The following is a 16,571-nucleotide window of genomic DNA, read 5'->3' on the forward strand; positions in this document are numbered from 1 at the left end:
AGGTGATGGTTGTGGCTCTCCTCCTCCCTTGCTTTATCCTTATCTTACAACAGCCCAATCCAGCTGGTCAGGCTAAGAGTATGTGCCTGGCTCAAGGCCACCCCATACGTCTCATGGCTAAACAGGGATTTCCACCCAAGACTCTTGAGTTGCAGTTCAAAACCCCAACAATTAAACCACACTGGCTCTCTTTAAATAATAGCTTCAAAGCAAAACTCGAACACGGTCTATAAAAGGCAACAATGGGGTGTTATTGGAGTGTTGTATAACAATATCCTTTAAAAAGCCACACAGAATTCTACAGAATGTGGAGGAACATATACAGTATAGGCAAAATGAACAGTCAATGAAAGGTGCTTGAGTTGTTTCAGTGCTAACCACATAAGACTCTCACTTCATTTCAATCCCAGTACATATACTCAAACTACACTGGGATTTCATGAATTTAATCACACATCACAAATTACCTAATTATGCTTATCTCAATTAAAAAAAAACTTCTGATAAAAGTCAAAAGGTGCACTGCGAACCATAACTAAGGGGATAAACTCAAATAATGAATTTATAATGGAAAATAAAACAATGGTTAATCAATTATCTCTGGGCTTGAAGATGAGAGCATCAATGATAAAAGGTTTCCAGATTCTTCATTGCTTCAACCTAATGAACTGTACAATAATCAGCTGCACATTTTGTCCACAGCAAGCTGTTTTTTAAAACATTAGTGGACTTCAGTTCTGTTTGATACAAAGATGCATTTATGATATAATGGCCAAAATCCTGTTGCTCAGAGTAGTAAATCACACTAGAATAACCTATGGAATCAACAAGGATTTAGTGAGTCAACTCCTCTGTAAGTTCCATCGATTCAAATAGGCCTACTTTAACTGCAACATGCAATGCTAAAGTAATTAGCTGGTAAAGTAGACTCATTTGAATCAATGGAGCTTATGGAAGAGTTGACCCATGAAATCCCCACTGATTCAATGGCCCTACTCTAGTGCAAGTTAAGCAACATACAAGCTGTTGTCCAATCAAGCTTAAAAATTTAGTGTATTTAAACTGACAACAGAAATCCCACCTGGGTAACAATGATACAGCAGAAGTGGATAAAATCAAGAAATGCAATTTCAAATTAATAAATAACAGCATTTCCATTAAGAATGGAAGAAAGAAGAGAACATTAAGTGAAGGCTGCAATATTTTCTATGTATTTATTAACTGACTTATGCAAGAGTTCCTTAAACATCAAGGTCTATAAAATACAGCCTGCTTTGGGGTACAAAAGGCTCCAGGACATTCTCAAGTTTGTGTTCTTTGATAATAATTACATGCCACCTTAGTCAATCCTTCGTTTTGTTCGTTTAGTCATTTAGTCGTGTCCGACTCTTCGTGACCCCATGGACCAGAGCACGCCAGGCCCTCCTATCTTCCACTGCCTCCCGGAGTTGGGTCAGATTCATGTTAGTTGCTTCGGTGACACTGTCCAACCATCTCGTCCTCTGTCGTCCCCTTCTCCTCTTGCCTTCACACTTTCCCAACATTAAGGTCTTTTCCAGGGAGTCCTCTCTTCTCATGAGATGGCCAAAGTATTGGAGCCTCAGCTTCAGGATCTGTCCTTCCAGTGAGCACTCAGGGTTGATTTCCTTTAGAATTGATAGGTTTGTTCTCCTTGCAGTCCAGGGGACTCTCAAGAGCCTCGTCCAGCACCACAATTCAAAGGAATCAATTCTTCGGTGGTCAGCTTTCTTTATGGTCCAGCTCTCACTTCCATACATCACGACTGGAAAAACCATAGCTTTGACTATTCGGACTTTTGTTGGCAAGGTGATATCTCTGCTTTTTAAGATGCTGTCAAGGTTTGTCATCGCTTTCCTCCCAAGAAGCAGGCGTCTCTTAATTTCGGGGCTGCTGTCTCCATCTGCAGTGATTATGGAGCCCAAGAAGGTAAAATCTGTCACTGCCTCCATATCTTCCCTTTCTATTTGCCAGGACGTGATGGGGCCAGTGGCCATGATCTTAGTTTTTTTGATGTTGAGTTTAAGACCGTTTTTTGCACTCTCCTCTTTCACCCTCATTACAAGGTTCTTTAGTTCCTCCTCACTTTCTGCCATCAGAGTGGTATCATCTGCATATCTGAGGTTGTTGATATTTCTTCCAGCAATCTTTATTCCTGCTTGGGATTCCTCCAGTCAATCCTTAGTCATGGTCAATCCTTAATCCTGGCGGCTCCCTGCAGAGTTTTCTAGGTAGAGAATACTTGAAGAACTTTATCATTCCCCCCTTCTGCAGCTTGCCCAAGGCCACACAGGCTGGCTTTTCTAGGATGCAAAGAGGGGAGTCTGGCTCCCAATTTCTGGCTCTGCAGACAGATTCCTTGAGCTATTCAGCCTGCTCTTATGTTCATGAGCTGAAGAAAATGAAACTGGGGATTTATATAGTGGCGCCTCGCAAGACGAATGTAATTTGTTCCACGAGTAGCACTGTCTTGCGAAAAGCAGATTCCCATAGGAATGCACTGCAACGCATTCCTATGGGACCCTCACAAGACGAATGAAATTTTTTGGTCTTGCGAGGCATCGCCTTGCGGGGGGAAAAAAGTCTTGCGAAGCAAAGCCATAGAAGAAGCTGTCTTGCGAGGCACCATAGCAATTGAAAAAACCATTCATCTTGCATTTTTTTCATCCCACGAGGCATTTGTCTTGCAAGGCACCACTGTACTAGTGTAATTCTAGCCGAGTAAATTGTAGCAATGAATTGCTGCTAATTAATGAATTGCCACTTGCATTCCTAGCCATGTGCCAAGTTAAATGATCCACACGTGATCAACAATGTAAATGAACAACTACTCAATTAGCTGCAATCTATCACCATTAATTATGCAATTACACTCACAATCCCAATTGGGATTCTGGCTTCCCTCTTTAAAGGGACTTATGCTTTGGTAGCCATTGCCCAGCCTTCCTTATAAGGAGGCACATGAAAAAATCAAATTGTGTCACCTGAAGACTTTGCCAAAATGATAATGTGTTAGAGAATTATCTGTCCCAAAATAAAGCCCTCCAGAACCTCACTTGGAATTTTCTGCAATTTTTGCTAAGGAGTTATAGATGGACGTTAAGATGGCTAAATGCAAAAGATGGCAGGGCCCCTGTGCCTTTAAAGAGTGCAAAGAACAGAGAGTTTCAACAGGTGTCACTTCCACTGCAAGCTAACTGGACTGAAATCCTATCATTTACAGAATGATTCAGGGCTTAACAGCCCTAATCCTCTTTTCCTTTTAGCCATCTTGGCCACCATCCTGAGTGCATGAAGATCTTAAAACAAAAGAGCAGGCTCCTTCCCTCTGTGCCCAATTTCTATTTGCAGTCTGGCTCTCTTGAACTACAGTAGCAGCTTAAAAAATCAGTCCCTGCTCAAAAACACAAACATCCCCAGATCACATTCTGGAGCATTCACCAGCATTCACCCTCCAGATGGGACGGCTATTCCTGCACTCACACCACTAGAGAAATGATAAGGAACAGAATCAGTGTAGAAAAAGAGTCCATCTATTGCCACTGGCTCTGTAACTCTCAGTATGGAGTTGGTTTCCAAGTATTACAAGCCTTATTTGCATAATAATTGCTGGAGGCAAAAGGAGCTTGTCCCAAAGAACCAGTGCTCCTCATAGTCTTAAACTCAGTTCCATCAACACCCCCTGCTTAAGCTAGAAGCAATAGTATGAATGCTGCTTGGCCTCCCAAACCTGTGCCCTCTACAGCCACTCCTTTCCCCAGAAGCAACCACAGGCTGCTGTTCAAGGAAATAATTTACTCAAAATAGTAGCCAAAAGAGATATTTGGAACATGACAACACATAGTTAATGAAAAAGAATAAAACACAAGCTCACTTTTCATTTATTCTGTTAACATACAAAGCATTCATACTCTGGAGGCAGGGGAATACATTTTTACATTTGCCTCATTTCTAGCAATTTCCTTGTCATGCCTTCACATAATTTATTGTAGAATAAATGTCATTAATTACACACTTGGTTTGTTCTTCTGCATACTCTGCAAAATAAGCTGTCAGAATATGTATTAACAAACTATGCTTCCAGGACTACACCAGAAGAACTGCTTATGAAGAGTATGAAATATTCCTTTCCAGAAATCTTAAGAACAAATACCATGGGAATACATGCTACTAGTTTACAAAAGCTGAAAGAATGCCAGAATATCAACAAGTTAACACAGTTAAATTATTCACAGAATATGTATCATAAACAGATGTGCGCAATGATAAAATACTGGAAACTGTGTGACAACATATGAATTAGTACTATGACAGAAGGCACTGTGTTTTGTTTAAGACCTAAACAACCCCATGCATGAGCAGAAAACATGGAGCGGGGTTGATTTATTTCCCAGGGCCATAACATCATGCTGCAATCCTCTGTTCCCAGAAGCGGCATTTGAGCAAACACAAAATGTTACAGATCCCTTTGGATCCCAGCCTGTGAAAAATTTGACTGAGCTTATGGAGATACGCTTGATTTAAAAGAGTATAATATGGCCATTCCTGATATTTGAATAAAATACTGTACTAGGAAAGGATACATTTATGGTTATTCAGAGATATCTGAGGAGCCAAAAATCATTTCATGGACTTTTTGATTGCAGTGAAAATTCCACTGGGCTCTAAATGCACCTTCTTTTCAAACCAAAGATCCACTGCATGCTGCTCATACAAGAACATGACAGAAACAGGGGCTGTGGAGTAAAATTAAACTGACAGCCTGTAATGAGGGCCCAGCCCAAAGTTACAACTAAGCTGGGGACACAAAACACCCAATGAAATTTGGAAAAACAGATGAAATACCTAACAAGGAGACTCGCGCATTTACAGACTGCTTTCAACTGTGTGAACTATTCCACGTTAAGAGCATCTGAGACTTCGGTGGCACTGCTTGACATCAGCCTTCCAACAATATCTTCTTCCCAGATGCCTTGCAACAGCTAATGTAAATGTGAGGTACTTCTCTTAAGAGTCTGTGCATGTTTAGTCACAGCACTTCAGAGAAATTCCTGTGATGATTAATGGAGGGGCTGCTTAGTAACAATGTTTCAGAAGCATGGAGGAAGGGAAGAACCAGGTTGATGACTAGCTCTATATCTTCAGACCACACACTCGAAGGAAACCATCCGTCCTCCTCAAGCTCCCACACATTCACCTGATGAAGATTCTCACCCTGTTGGCCAAAATATTTCTGAGGAAGGCAGCTGTGATGGAGAAGAAGAAAAAAATCACACCCAACATCTTTGTCCTGAGGCTCTTTCAACCTGCTTTGCTCTTCGGCACAAGGGACTCCGTATCCCCTGCCTACTGCATGCATCTCAAAGGTCTTTCACCACCTGCATCCTGGGGCTTCTCCACACCTTCCCAGTCCTGCAACTGGCAAGCTTGTGCAGTGCTGCTTTTGCTCACTCTGGCATTTGCCTCAGCAGCAGCTGCACCAGCTGCTGATTCTCAGCCCCTTCCCCACCCACTTTACAAGCCTAGTTCTTTTTCTGGGACAAAGGTTGAGTGCCACCCAATATCTGACACATTGGGATGGGCCCTAATTACTTCCGGCTGCACTGAAGAAACAATGTACAGTATGGCCTTTCCAGAGGTAGCAGCTGGCTAAAAAGGAAACAGGGCAGTTCACTGTTAAATCTGTCTACTGAAGAAATAAAACCTCCTTCAGGAAAATTTGATACTTTTGAGCCATAAACATTTAAGATGATAAAGTATTAAGATGTTAAAATACTTGGTGACAAAGGAGATTCAAAATAAGTAAATAAAGTTTTTCTTCAATACTAGTTTCTTAGATAATGGGGAAACAATCCAGAACTTTTATGTTAACTTATTACTGATATTTGGAAATCCACTTGAGCATTCCTAGATGCCTACCAAGAAATCTATCATCTGAGTTAAAATACACACAAAACCTATCAGATCATGGGGATTTAAAAACAAAAACAAAAAAGAGCGGAAAAGTTAAAACCACTGAAAGACAAGCAGAATGAAAATGTTTTTCGCTGTCCACCTAAACATTGTCAAAGATGGGCCCAGTCTTTCAGAACAGTTCTGTAAATGAGGTCCTACCTCACAGTCCCACCAGCTAAACCTCATTTTGATGGTGGGATATAAATCAAGAAACTCAGGGTATGATGATAACCAAGGAACAGCTTCATATAGGACCAGCATCCAGATATCTTCACTTCTAGTTATTTTGGCTTTAGAGATATGAACCTGTAGGTATGAGAGTTTGGGGTTTTCTGACTATAAATACCATAATTCTGGGAGTTCTACCTACTTCACTGACACCTTACAAAAATTTAAATGTGATGCTTCTGAGAGAAAGACAGCCTAAACTGGGAGGTTTCAAGGCACAGCAAGGCCTATTTCCAACCAAGCTTCTTGTGCCTGCTTTTGTTTTGGTTTGGTTTTTTGAGTAGGAAACTTTGAACATCCAAAGATCCCATCCCTGTGAACCAGGATAGTATTAGTGCAACACTAACTGGTATTAGTGCAGAAATAAGTTTATTAGCTAGATATATATTTGGCCCATTGAAATATTGTTTCTGTGTAGGGTTTTTTTCTGATATATCTTGTAACTGTTGAAGTTTTTTAAAATATATATATTGTTAAACATTATAATGTATTACTCTCTTACGAGCCACTTTGGACATGGCGTACTATGGATAGAAAAATTAATCTGCTCTGTCCAACAACAGAACACAGTGCTGCGTGTCATGTGCAGCAGCTAATAATACCTTGGTGAGTAAGTGTAAGTTGTGAAGTTCTCTGTCCAAATCTTAGCATAGCCATGAACTCTAGAGAGCCCTTTGATATTGCTCCCTCCTTCTCTCTTCCTGAATCAGCCTTTCTCTCCACTTCTGCAGTAGGATGGTGATCACAACACCAGTTTCACCCTACCATGTGGCTGTGAGGGAACATGAGGTAATACAAAGATACTGAAGCATAACTGAAATGCTACATACGATAGCCTCTGCAATACTATTATCTCCTCCCAAAACTATTTTAACTTCATCACCTCACACTTAACTCACTACAGCTGCATTCCTAAGCATGCTTAACTAGGACACAAGCATTTTTAATGCTTGGATTAAAAAATTTTTAAAAAGCATTTTTAATGAGATCCTGCGTGAGGCTGAAGTGCAGTTCAAAAATCTACCACCCTAGTGTAATTCATGTGGAGCTGTTCACAAGGCTTCATGTTGGCACTATTTCAGCAGATCAGAAAGCTAGAGGGTGTTTGTTTTTCAACCTGCAGGTGCCACAAATCAAAATTTGGCAGCTGCTACCATCAGCTGCCCACTAACAGTTCAAAATTAATAAGGCCAAATGCTGTAATCGTTCAACCGCTTGATATGATCAGTTTCTACGGCAGGAAGATATAACTTATACAACCAGAAAACAATGATAATGATGACTTATAATGACTAAACATGTTAGTAATTAAAAGGTACTAATGGTGTACTAACATGCTATAAACATTTCTGGCGGAGTGAAAATACTTTGATTTACACAGAATATCTCAAACAGTGATTAAGTAGAAGACTCTAGAATAGACTAAGGAAATACCCAGATTAAAGCAGCAATTTTTTTGCATGCACGAAGTTCCCAACTCTGTGTGGCTCACCATCTGGGATACGAAGGTTTCCAGAGCCTTGGAGTGTAAATCATGTTCAGTCACCACACTATACCAACTAAGTTACATTTTAACATAGGTACAAAATGTTCTTCATGATATTTTGTGTTTCTGTATGTGCAACATATCAAGGACAAGCACCCCAAACTCTCGGGGAAGATGTTACCAGGCTGAATGTGCAGCTCTGCACTTTCACATTCAAAGTCTGTTCAGGGCATATTTTGACTCAAATCCCTTTAGCTCATATTGTTGCCAATAATGCAATTCACAGCAATAGCAAAAGTTATTTTCTGTCCCAAGAAAGACATTAAACTGAAATTCATTCATTCTACTTCTTGCAACAGCAAAAACAGATTTTAAAAAGGTCCAAAAGTTCATCTGAATGTATTCACAATACCTATGCATATTACGACAAGAGAAAAAGAGATGGATTTGGAGGATTAAAGGAAGACCAGTGAAGAGTGAATCCACTTTTCAGAACACCCACACAGAGACAGCAGCTCCCACCAAGAAAAATGTTCTCTTACCGAAATAAACCACAAAGATTCTTTTCATGAAAAATTAAAGAGTTCTCTATATGCAGATTACATGACATTTAATTTTGGGAAACTCTGCTGAAATGAAACCCTTCTGTGCATGATTCACAGAGTTCATGAGATAATAAATGATTAAACAATACACATCCTTTTAGATAATTCAATACTCTTTTCTTCCTGGTATGCTTAATTCTTTCATGAGTTATCTTTCACATTCTGCCTAGACTTAATGATTAAAAGAGAAATGGAAGTGATGATTAAAACATTATTTGTTACCTACCTTGGCACTGAAACCCTTGCTTCCCAAATCCCCTGCAAAGAAAAAGAAAAAAATAAGATGTTGGAAAAAGGGCCTAGAAATCCATTTTGACATTAAAAGAATATCAAACTGCAATGTGATTAGAAGGTTTAGTATCAAAGCAAAACAGTTTGTTCTATCTACATATTGCTTAGTTGAGTCCGGGAATCGGGTCAGTTTTCCAGACTGCAACAGCTTTTTCAATCTTTTCAGAATTATCAATTCAAAATAATTAATTTGCAAATGTTGTAATATATTTATACCATATGATGCACTTAGCAATGTAACAAATATGTCTGGTTTGCTTCTGAAGTCTGTAACAATTACCTAAAGTCCTCACTTCAGTATATTATCCAAAAATTACACTACATGGCAGAGAAGTAGTGAAGAAACCGACTGAGATGGACTGAAATCAATCCTACATTTTGTTTCAAGGACTCTCTTGAAAATTCAAAAAGCCAAACGTATTCACAGTGAAATTATTCCTGTTATGACTATCGGAACTCGGTGGAGCTGCAGCCCATCCAGCAATACAGCTCAGCCTCCCTTGGTCAGGTATCCTCTAGCTCTGCTCGATTACGACTGCCACCATGAGCAAGATGGGAGTTGCAGTACTACATATCTGGAAGACATCAAGTGGAGGAAGGCTAGTGTAACCACTGAATGAATGAATTGTCTTTACTTCTTTAGGGTTAAAGCCAAAATTCATATCTACAGCAGCCTCACTAAAATGAATGGAAAGAAGTCAATGTTACTGACCATTCCTATCAGTATCACTGATTTCAATGGATTTCCTTTATTCATTATGGGTTCGCCCCAGCATCTGAAATATATTATTATCCCAGGAGGCTATCAGATGGTGCTGACTTTCATGGCAAACAGAAGAGAACTTCTAACTGGTGAAAAGAGAACATCTGATTTCCAGGATTTGTTTCTGTCCTCTCTTCCTAGATTTAGACATTTGAGGATACAACACACATTTTAACCTATGACAATTGCCTACTTGTTACCTTAGTAAGAATTTATGACATTAAATTCTTACTACTAAACAAAGTTAGAAATTGTGTTAAATAAGTAAATAACCAGTGAATTCAGACGGTTGGGAGAGCGAAGAGGAATCAACTGTGTATATTAGACATAGGATACTCATATTTATGTCCCTAGAGATATGAATACGAATACTGGCACCACAAGTACCATGGAAATCCAGTCCTTCCCCCCCCTCCCGAACCAGCCAGTCCACTGATAGGCACACACAGCTATCATCTGCTTCATCATGCCAATGGGAGAAGCAGCCTGGCTGGCTCTTCTCCACCTCCCCATGCAGCCATCTGCTCAACAGCTGAGCGAGGAGACTCCCCATCCCACCTCCTTGCTGGACTGGTCGGCTGCGCAGGGAGGCAGGGAACAGCTGGTCAGGCTGCTTCTACGACTGGCACAATGACAAGGAGAAAGGCCATGCACACTGCACAGTGACCCATGAGTACAGCAGCTGATTCAGGGGAGAGGGACTGGATTTCCACAGCATCTGTGGTGCCCATATTCATATCCCCAGGGATGCAAATATCCCATGTGTACTCTCTCTCTCTCTCTCTCTCTCTCTCTCTCTCTCTCTCTCTCTCTCTCTCTCTCTCTCTCTGTATGTGTATATGGATGGATAGATAGATAGATGGTCTTCAATTGTTTTAAAATAAATATATTATCAGAACAAAACACTGTAGTAGATTGTTATTTTTTGTTAAAGAAAACACACAGTTGATTCCTCTTTGCTCTCCCAACCACCTTAATCTGCTGGTTATGTACTTACTTAACACTACACTTGATAGGTAGGTAGGTAGGCAGGCAGGCAGGCACACAGGCATGCATGGACGCACACACGCACACACACACACACACACACACCTTCTCCCAGATTTTTAACTACACAATACAGTTGCAAATGATGCTCTAGAGAAGTCACAGGATGATAAAAAGCTGTTCCATAATAAGCAAAGACAGAGACACATATGCTTATTTTATTTCATGACATCATATGTGGATATGCATCTAGGAGTTGTCAAATTTATTATTTCTTCTTTAAATGACATTTTAAAAACTTGACTTAACAGAATGCAACAATTATTTACACCATCTTTTATTTCCTCTCTGCGAGGTTTCCTAAGGCACAGCACATTTCCCAATATTTATGCATGGGAGAATAGAAAGATGACTTAAGACTGCAATTCTGTACAAACTTACTTAAGAGGAAGTTGAAATGAACTTTGTGGGACTTACTTCTGAACAGATACATGTAGGACTGCCCTGCAATAGGCAGACTGCACTTTAAGACAGTATGCCAACACCAAGTAAACTGAGGGCACTTTTTACATGGTACATTATTTTCAGATTCCCATACTACAGTATCAAATAGATGCACACACTCTAAGCCAGTGGTTCTCAACCTTGGGTCCCCAGATGGCTTTGGACTAAAACTTCCAGAAGCCTTCCCCACTAGTTGTGCTGGCCTGGATTTCTGGGAGTTGTAGTCCAAGAACATCTGAGGACCCAAGTTTGGGAACCACTGTTATAAACCATTAAAGGCTCACACATAGATAATTTGCAAGTTTTTTGTTGGACACACATACCAGAGAAAGCACAATCCCTTCCAGTTTCTGCTCATGAATTTTATAGAAACTGCCATCTACCCATCTGCCCTCTTTACACAGTAGGTTGTTATCCTACTCTCTAGCAACAAACTCTGAATTCCAAGTGTCCTCTAGATCAGTAGATTTATTCAGTCAGATACTGAGTAAATCAATACTGCCATAAGGAAGTCTGGCTATCATTACATCCTAAAAGTCCTAACTCTCAGTAATGTACCATTCTAATATTGTTACTACAAAGGAAATAATGGGCTATTCAGCGTATACACCTTGGGCAAACCTGGTTCCTGGGCAAACAAGTTACAGCATGCAAATAAAAGCAAGATATTTGAATGTAAACAATTCACAGGAATCCAGGCAGGAACACCCAGTCATGTTTTTCCAGGGACACAGAGACAACATGCACAACCATGTACAGGTTTAAAGCCTATTTAAATTCGTTCCATTCAGCATCCTTTAAATCAGTGGGTCTTAATGTATGCCACTAATTTTCAGTGGAGACAACTAAGTTCATCTGGACCCAACCCTTCAGAAATTCATCTGAACCCAACCCATCCGAAATGTAACAAGAAGTTGAAATGTAACACAGCATGGGTGTGTGTATACACACCCACAACATCCACTACCTGAAATACCAGTATTCTGTCCAGGAAATAGAAACACTCTCTTCTTCTCTTCTGGTTCTAAAATATTATTTATTAGTCTGTTTCATGTTTTCCATAGGGATAAAACTTTTTCTTGAGCTTCCACATTTAAAGCATGTTACCTACAAAGTATTTTCAAGTCCCCATGCCCTCCAGAGGCAGCAAAAGGAAACACAAGAGAGTAAACTGTCAACTCAGTATTGAAATTCATCTAAATTTCTCCTAAAATAAGGTCAAACAATTATTATACTTGGCATCTGCAGAGTCAATTACTTAAAGGATAGGTTAGATGTACATTTTGCATCTGCAATCACACTGAATCTGGTAAATAAAGGCCTGCATACACTCATCAGAACATTACACTGGCTGTTTTGTGACATACAGAACACGTAAAAACATGCACACACAAAGCATTCGCATTTGTGTAGTTTGGCCCTTAGCAGGAAACAAGCTAGAAAGGAACCAGTGGGACAGCTTAGCAAAACATCTGCCCTCTCCCTTCTATACAGTGCATCGTTATCTCACTCTCTAGCATAAGACTCTGAATTCCAGGTTTTAATCAACTGATTATACACTATGGACCATGTCAAAATCAAAGGGGAGTAGGTATGCATGTGTGATGGTGGAAATTAATGTGGTAGCAAAGGACTGTTCAGCAGAGAAAGGAATGAGAGGATATGTGTGGCAATAAAATGCCTACAAGAAGCTGTGAAGGAGCTGAAAAGAAAAAAAAAACCAAGGCAGGTGGCTAATCAGAATTTAAGTAGAGCACGATCTAAAAAAGAGATTTGCTTGAAGTTGGAAGTCTTGCTGGATAAAGTTGGCATCACAGTTCGGCAGGATACTCTTCATAAGCTTCTTCTTCTCCTTACCATATCAAGTGAGCAGAATGGAATGAGGAGCAGATGGCTTCCTATGATAGGACAGAAATGCTGCACAAGCAGCAATTTCTCATGAAAGAAAATTTGTGTCCCTGCCAAAAAAATTTCCTGGAGGGACCAAAATGAGGGCAGTGTCTTTCAAGGTGAAAGTGATTTATAAGTAGCTCTCATTCACAAAGCACTTGTAGGAAGCACAGCCCTACTGCTGGCAGAAACGGATTCTTTTAAGAGACCACCTTGAGGGACGGGGAAGCAGGGAGGTCCCTAGTACTACTGACCATGCACTTGCTTCCAGAAATTAAACACTGCGGCTTCTTCTTTTAGCTGAATGACAAGAGAACCTGCATCCCCAGGTGTTGTTGAACGTCCACTACTAGAAGAAGCCTCAACCACCATCGCCCACCCTCACAGATTCTAGGCGTTGCAATCCCACAACATTTAGAGAAGAGAGACAAGGATGATCTGGCTTGAAGCTACATATACTGATCTCTCTCTCTCTCTCTCTCTCTCTCTCTCTCTCTCTCTCTCTCTCTCTCTCTCTCTCTTGGTGCTTCTGCAGCAATTCAGGGAAAGTAACAAAGGATATCTCTAGCTTGTTAACAAGTTGCTCACCAATTCCATGGACTGGAGGCAGGGGATAAGAATTGTTTCTGTGGGATCCCTTCACCAAGGTGGTTAGTAAAAGGTCAAACAGGGTGGCCACATGCAAATGAAGACAAGGTTCCTATAACTTTCATGTCTGCACAGAAGACGAAATTTCGGCAGGTCAAGATTCTCTCAGCCCTGCACAACAAGCCGTTCCTGTTAAACAACTAGGAAGCGGTCCTGGTGAGTGCAATGGCTCTCACACAACAGCTTCCACTAAGGGACACACTTTTACTAGTCCAGCTTTCTTGCTGCAAGGCAACAGAAGGGGCTGAAAAGAGACGATCATCGATCTTGTGAATGTAGTGCAGCTTTCCTCAATCTGGTGCACTCCGCATGTGTTCGACTACAACTTCCAGCAATGGCCATGCTACCTAAGAGTAGCAGGGCTTCCTGCAGCCCAACACAACTGGTAGTTAGTGTAGTGGATAGATGGTGTCCTGACAGACTGTTATTCAGAGAAGACTGTGGATAATGGGGGATGATGAAATGATGCATTCAGTGAGATTTTTATGGTCAGTCATAAGACTATTAATTTTATTAAGCATAAGATGAATGCATGCCGGTTTCCGGGAAAGAAGGAATCTGGAAGATGATCTCGGAGGAGTATCTGAATGGCACACCGAGAGAGAGGGGGGCTGCCTTATACTACCAGGGGGAGGTGTCCATGCAGTGACACTGTCTGGGTCTCCCTCTGTGGAATGACAGTCTCAAAGATCCCCCAGAGGAAGCCGATGGAGCGCCCCCAAGCTCTCTTCTTGGGATAGCCCTAGCAGGGGTAGCTTGACCCACAGGGAGGGCCCCGGCAGGAGGAACTGCACGCAGAGAGGAGTCTCTTTCTTTCTCTTTCTCTCTCTGTAGGAGGAAAGCACAGAGAAAGAAAGAGAGCGGGAACGCTAGCTTTTTCCAGGGCACAAGCTGGGAACGAAGAGGCCCCCGCCGCCCCACCTCTGGGGAGACCGTGTGCGGTGGGCTTCCTCAGCAAGATATCCAGAGGCGCCCTGAAAGAAATCCCTCCATCGGCGCGGGGGGGAGGCCTTGCCGAGCAGCCTCTCTTTTTCTACAGCAAGGCGGTCCTCCTGAGACGAAGGTCTCCCGAGTGGGCTGAAGACGGGGTGGGGGGCGGCCGGAGGGCGTGAAGGGAAGAGTTCTTGGCGGGCGATGAGAAATCCCTGCCTGCCTCCCGGGGGTGTCGGACTGAAGAGCAAGCTTCTCCCAGCGGCAGGCTGGCAAGGCAGGAGGGGTGCGCGGAGAGGAGGATCGGGGCGACCGCGACCACCCCCATCCGCTGCCACCACTGCAGTGCCTTAGTGCCTTATTTGGGGAGGGGGAGAGGGGGGTGGGGCCGCTCGCTGGCTCTCTCGCTCGCTCGCGCTCCTTACCAGATGAAGTCGGTGCAGTGGCTGCAGAAGGTGGGCTGCTTGAAGAAGCGCGCGATGAATTTGTGGTTCCTCACCTCGTGCACGTTCTTCTGCCGTAGGGCCCCTTTGCGGGCGAAGCGCTGCGCCGCATCGGGACCCGAGCCGGGCTCTGGGCTAGGGAAGACGTCGGCCATGGCCAGCGAAGGCGCGACCGCCCCGGGCCTCTCCCCTCCGCTCTCTCCTGCTCCGCCTTGCCTTGCCTTGCCTTCCCCTAAGCCCACCAAGCGCCTGCCGCCGCCGCCGCCGCCGCCTCTCTGCCCCGTCCGGCAGCCACCCACCGTCTGGCCGCGGGGTGGATGGGCGCTGCCTCCTGCCGGCTTGGGCTCCTCCTGACGTCTGAGCCACGCGCAAGAGGGAGGCGGGAGGAGGATCCCATTCCCCGGGCCAGCCCCGACGGCTCCGCCCGCCGCGCGCTCCCTGAGCCTTCCCTTTTCCCCCTCCCTTCTCCCCCCCCCCGTTGTGTAGAGGAGGGGCGGGCAGCCACAGTAGGAAGATGCAGGGAGCGGGGTGGAGAGCGAGCGAGACGGCGAGCCGGGGAAAGCCCGTCTCTAGGGCAACAAGCCTGTCTGCAGCCACCACGCCCCCCAACCCACAGGAGGGAGAGAGGGAGGGACGAAAGGGGGTTGAGGATGCGCGCCAAAAATGGGCCTGTCTTTGCTTCCCCCCCCCCCCGCCTCGTCCCCGCGCCAGGCGAAGTACTTCCCGAGAATGAGGCGGGCTTCACCTGTGGCGCTCGAGGCGTGGAGGAGACACGCCCGTCCCCCCCCCCGCCCCCGGACACGGGGACTCCGAGCGCTGCTGCTTCAGTTTCAAAATAAGTGAGCCGGGTGAGGGAGAGGCGACGTGGTGCGAGGCGCTCTTCAGCCACAGGCACAATGGCGTCACATTTTTTTTTTTTACCACCGAGACCTTAGGCGTGTTGTTTCCGAAGTCCCGCTGAATTCAACAGGGACTTACTGTGCCTTGGTGAGAAGCGGCCCGAATACATCATTCCTACGTTTCACTACCCTTGCCAGCGCTTCCAAGAAGGACGTATTCCCGCTCGAGGTGTCTGAGGCTCAGGATTGTTTGAAAGCAGCTCGCGGGGTTTATTCGCTCCAGGCTCTGCTTGCCAACCGGAGGCTAAGCGCTTGCCACAGACTGTCGCGCCCATGGCGCCACAGGGTCCGTTTTGTGCTGTCTGGGTGTCGCACTACGAAGACCCGGCTCTGGCCGCGCCTCAGCGAATACCCGAAAACCCTCCCCCGACCCCTGTGCGGACACCACACAGCGGAAGCAGAAGAAACACGTCGTCTGCTTCGTGCCACAGCCCTTCGTGACGCCACCAGCCTGTAGGAGGAAGAGCGCCGGCTCCACACGCGTCTTGCAAGACTGAGTCCCTAAGACTTAAGGAGCGCGGCCTTTTCTCACACCCACGCACGCAGGTTCGCACTCCCTTGTTGCCTCACGCTGTCCCCGCCCCAAACCTGTTGCTTCACTTCACGCTCCCCCGATACAAACCACTCTGGCGAAATGCCGCGCCTCTGCCCGTGATTGACGGGGCCGTGGCTTTGGATTTAGAGACCCAGGGCGAAGGAACTGGCTGCCGCGGCTCTCAGGGCAGGACTCCGAGTCGGGGATTGCGCACAGGGACTCCTCATTCCAAATCTGAACGTGAGGACGGAGGGCAGCCCTGGCCCGCCTTTTCCTCGTCCTACCCAAACCCACTCTCTGGAAAGGGAAACGGGGGAAGCTCAAGAACCAGGCATTGGCAGACATTCTTCCGGGCGCGCAATAGCAGTCCCCGCGCCCCTTTCTCTAGT

At 44.2% G+C, this 16,571-nt stretch overlaps 1 protein-coding gene across 2 annotated transcripts in view; it reads right to left on the minus strand.

Moving 5' to 3' along the window:
- Positions 1-16,255, minus strand: part of PRKCA (protein kinase C alpha) — a 264,506-nt gene extending 248,251 nt beyond the window's left edge. Inside the window, exons 1-2 of one of the 2 annotated variants that reach the window (XM_072991026.2) lie at positions 14,731-16,255; positions 8,519-8,550 (exon numbers count right to left, since the gene is read on the minus strand). In XM_072991026.2, coding sequence (XP_072847127.1) covers positions 8,519-8,550; positions 14,731-14,903 — 205 coding nt within the window. In that variant the 5' untranslated portion in view covers positions 14,904-16,255. The remainder of the gene's footprint in view (positions 1-8,518; positions 8,551-14,730) is intronic. The other variant, XM_020811192.3, reaches the window with a different exon arrangement.
- Positions 16,256-16,571: the final 316 nt, after the last annotated feature.

Source organism: Pogona vitticeps, chromosome 2 (assembly GCF_051106095.1).
Source record: "Pogona vitticeps strain Pit_001003342236 chromosome 2, PviZW2.1, whole genome shotgun sequence".
NCBI classification, from domain to species: domain Eukaryota; kingdom Metazoa; phylum Chordata; class Lepidosauria; order Squamata; family Agamidae; genus Pogona; species Pogona vitticeps.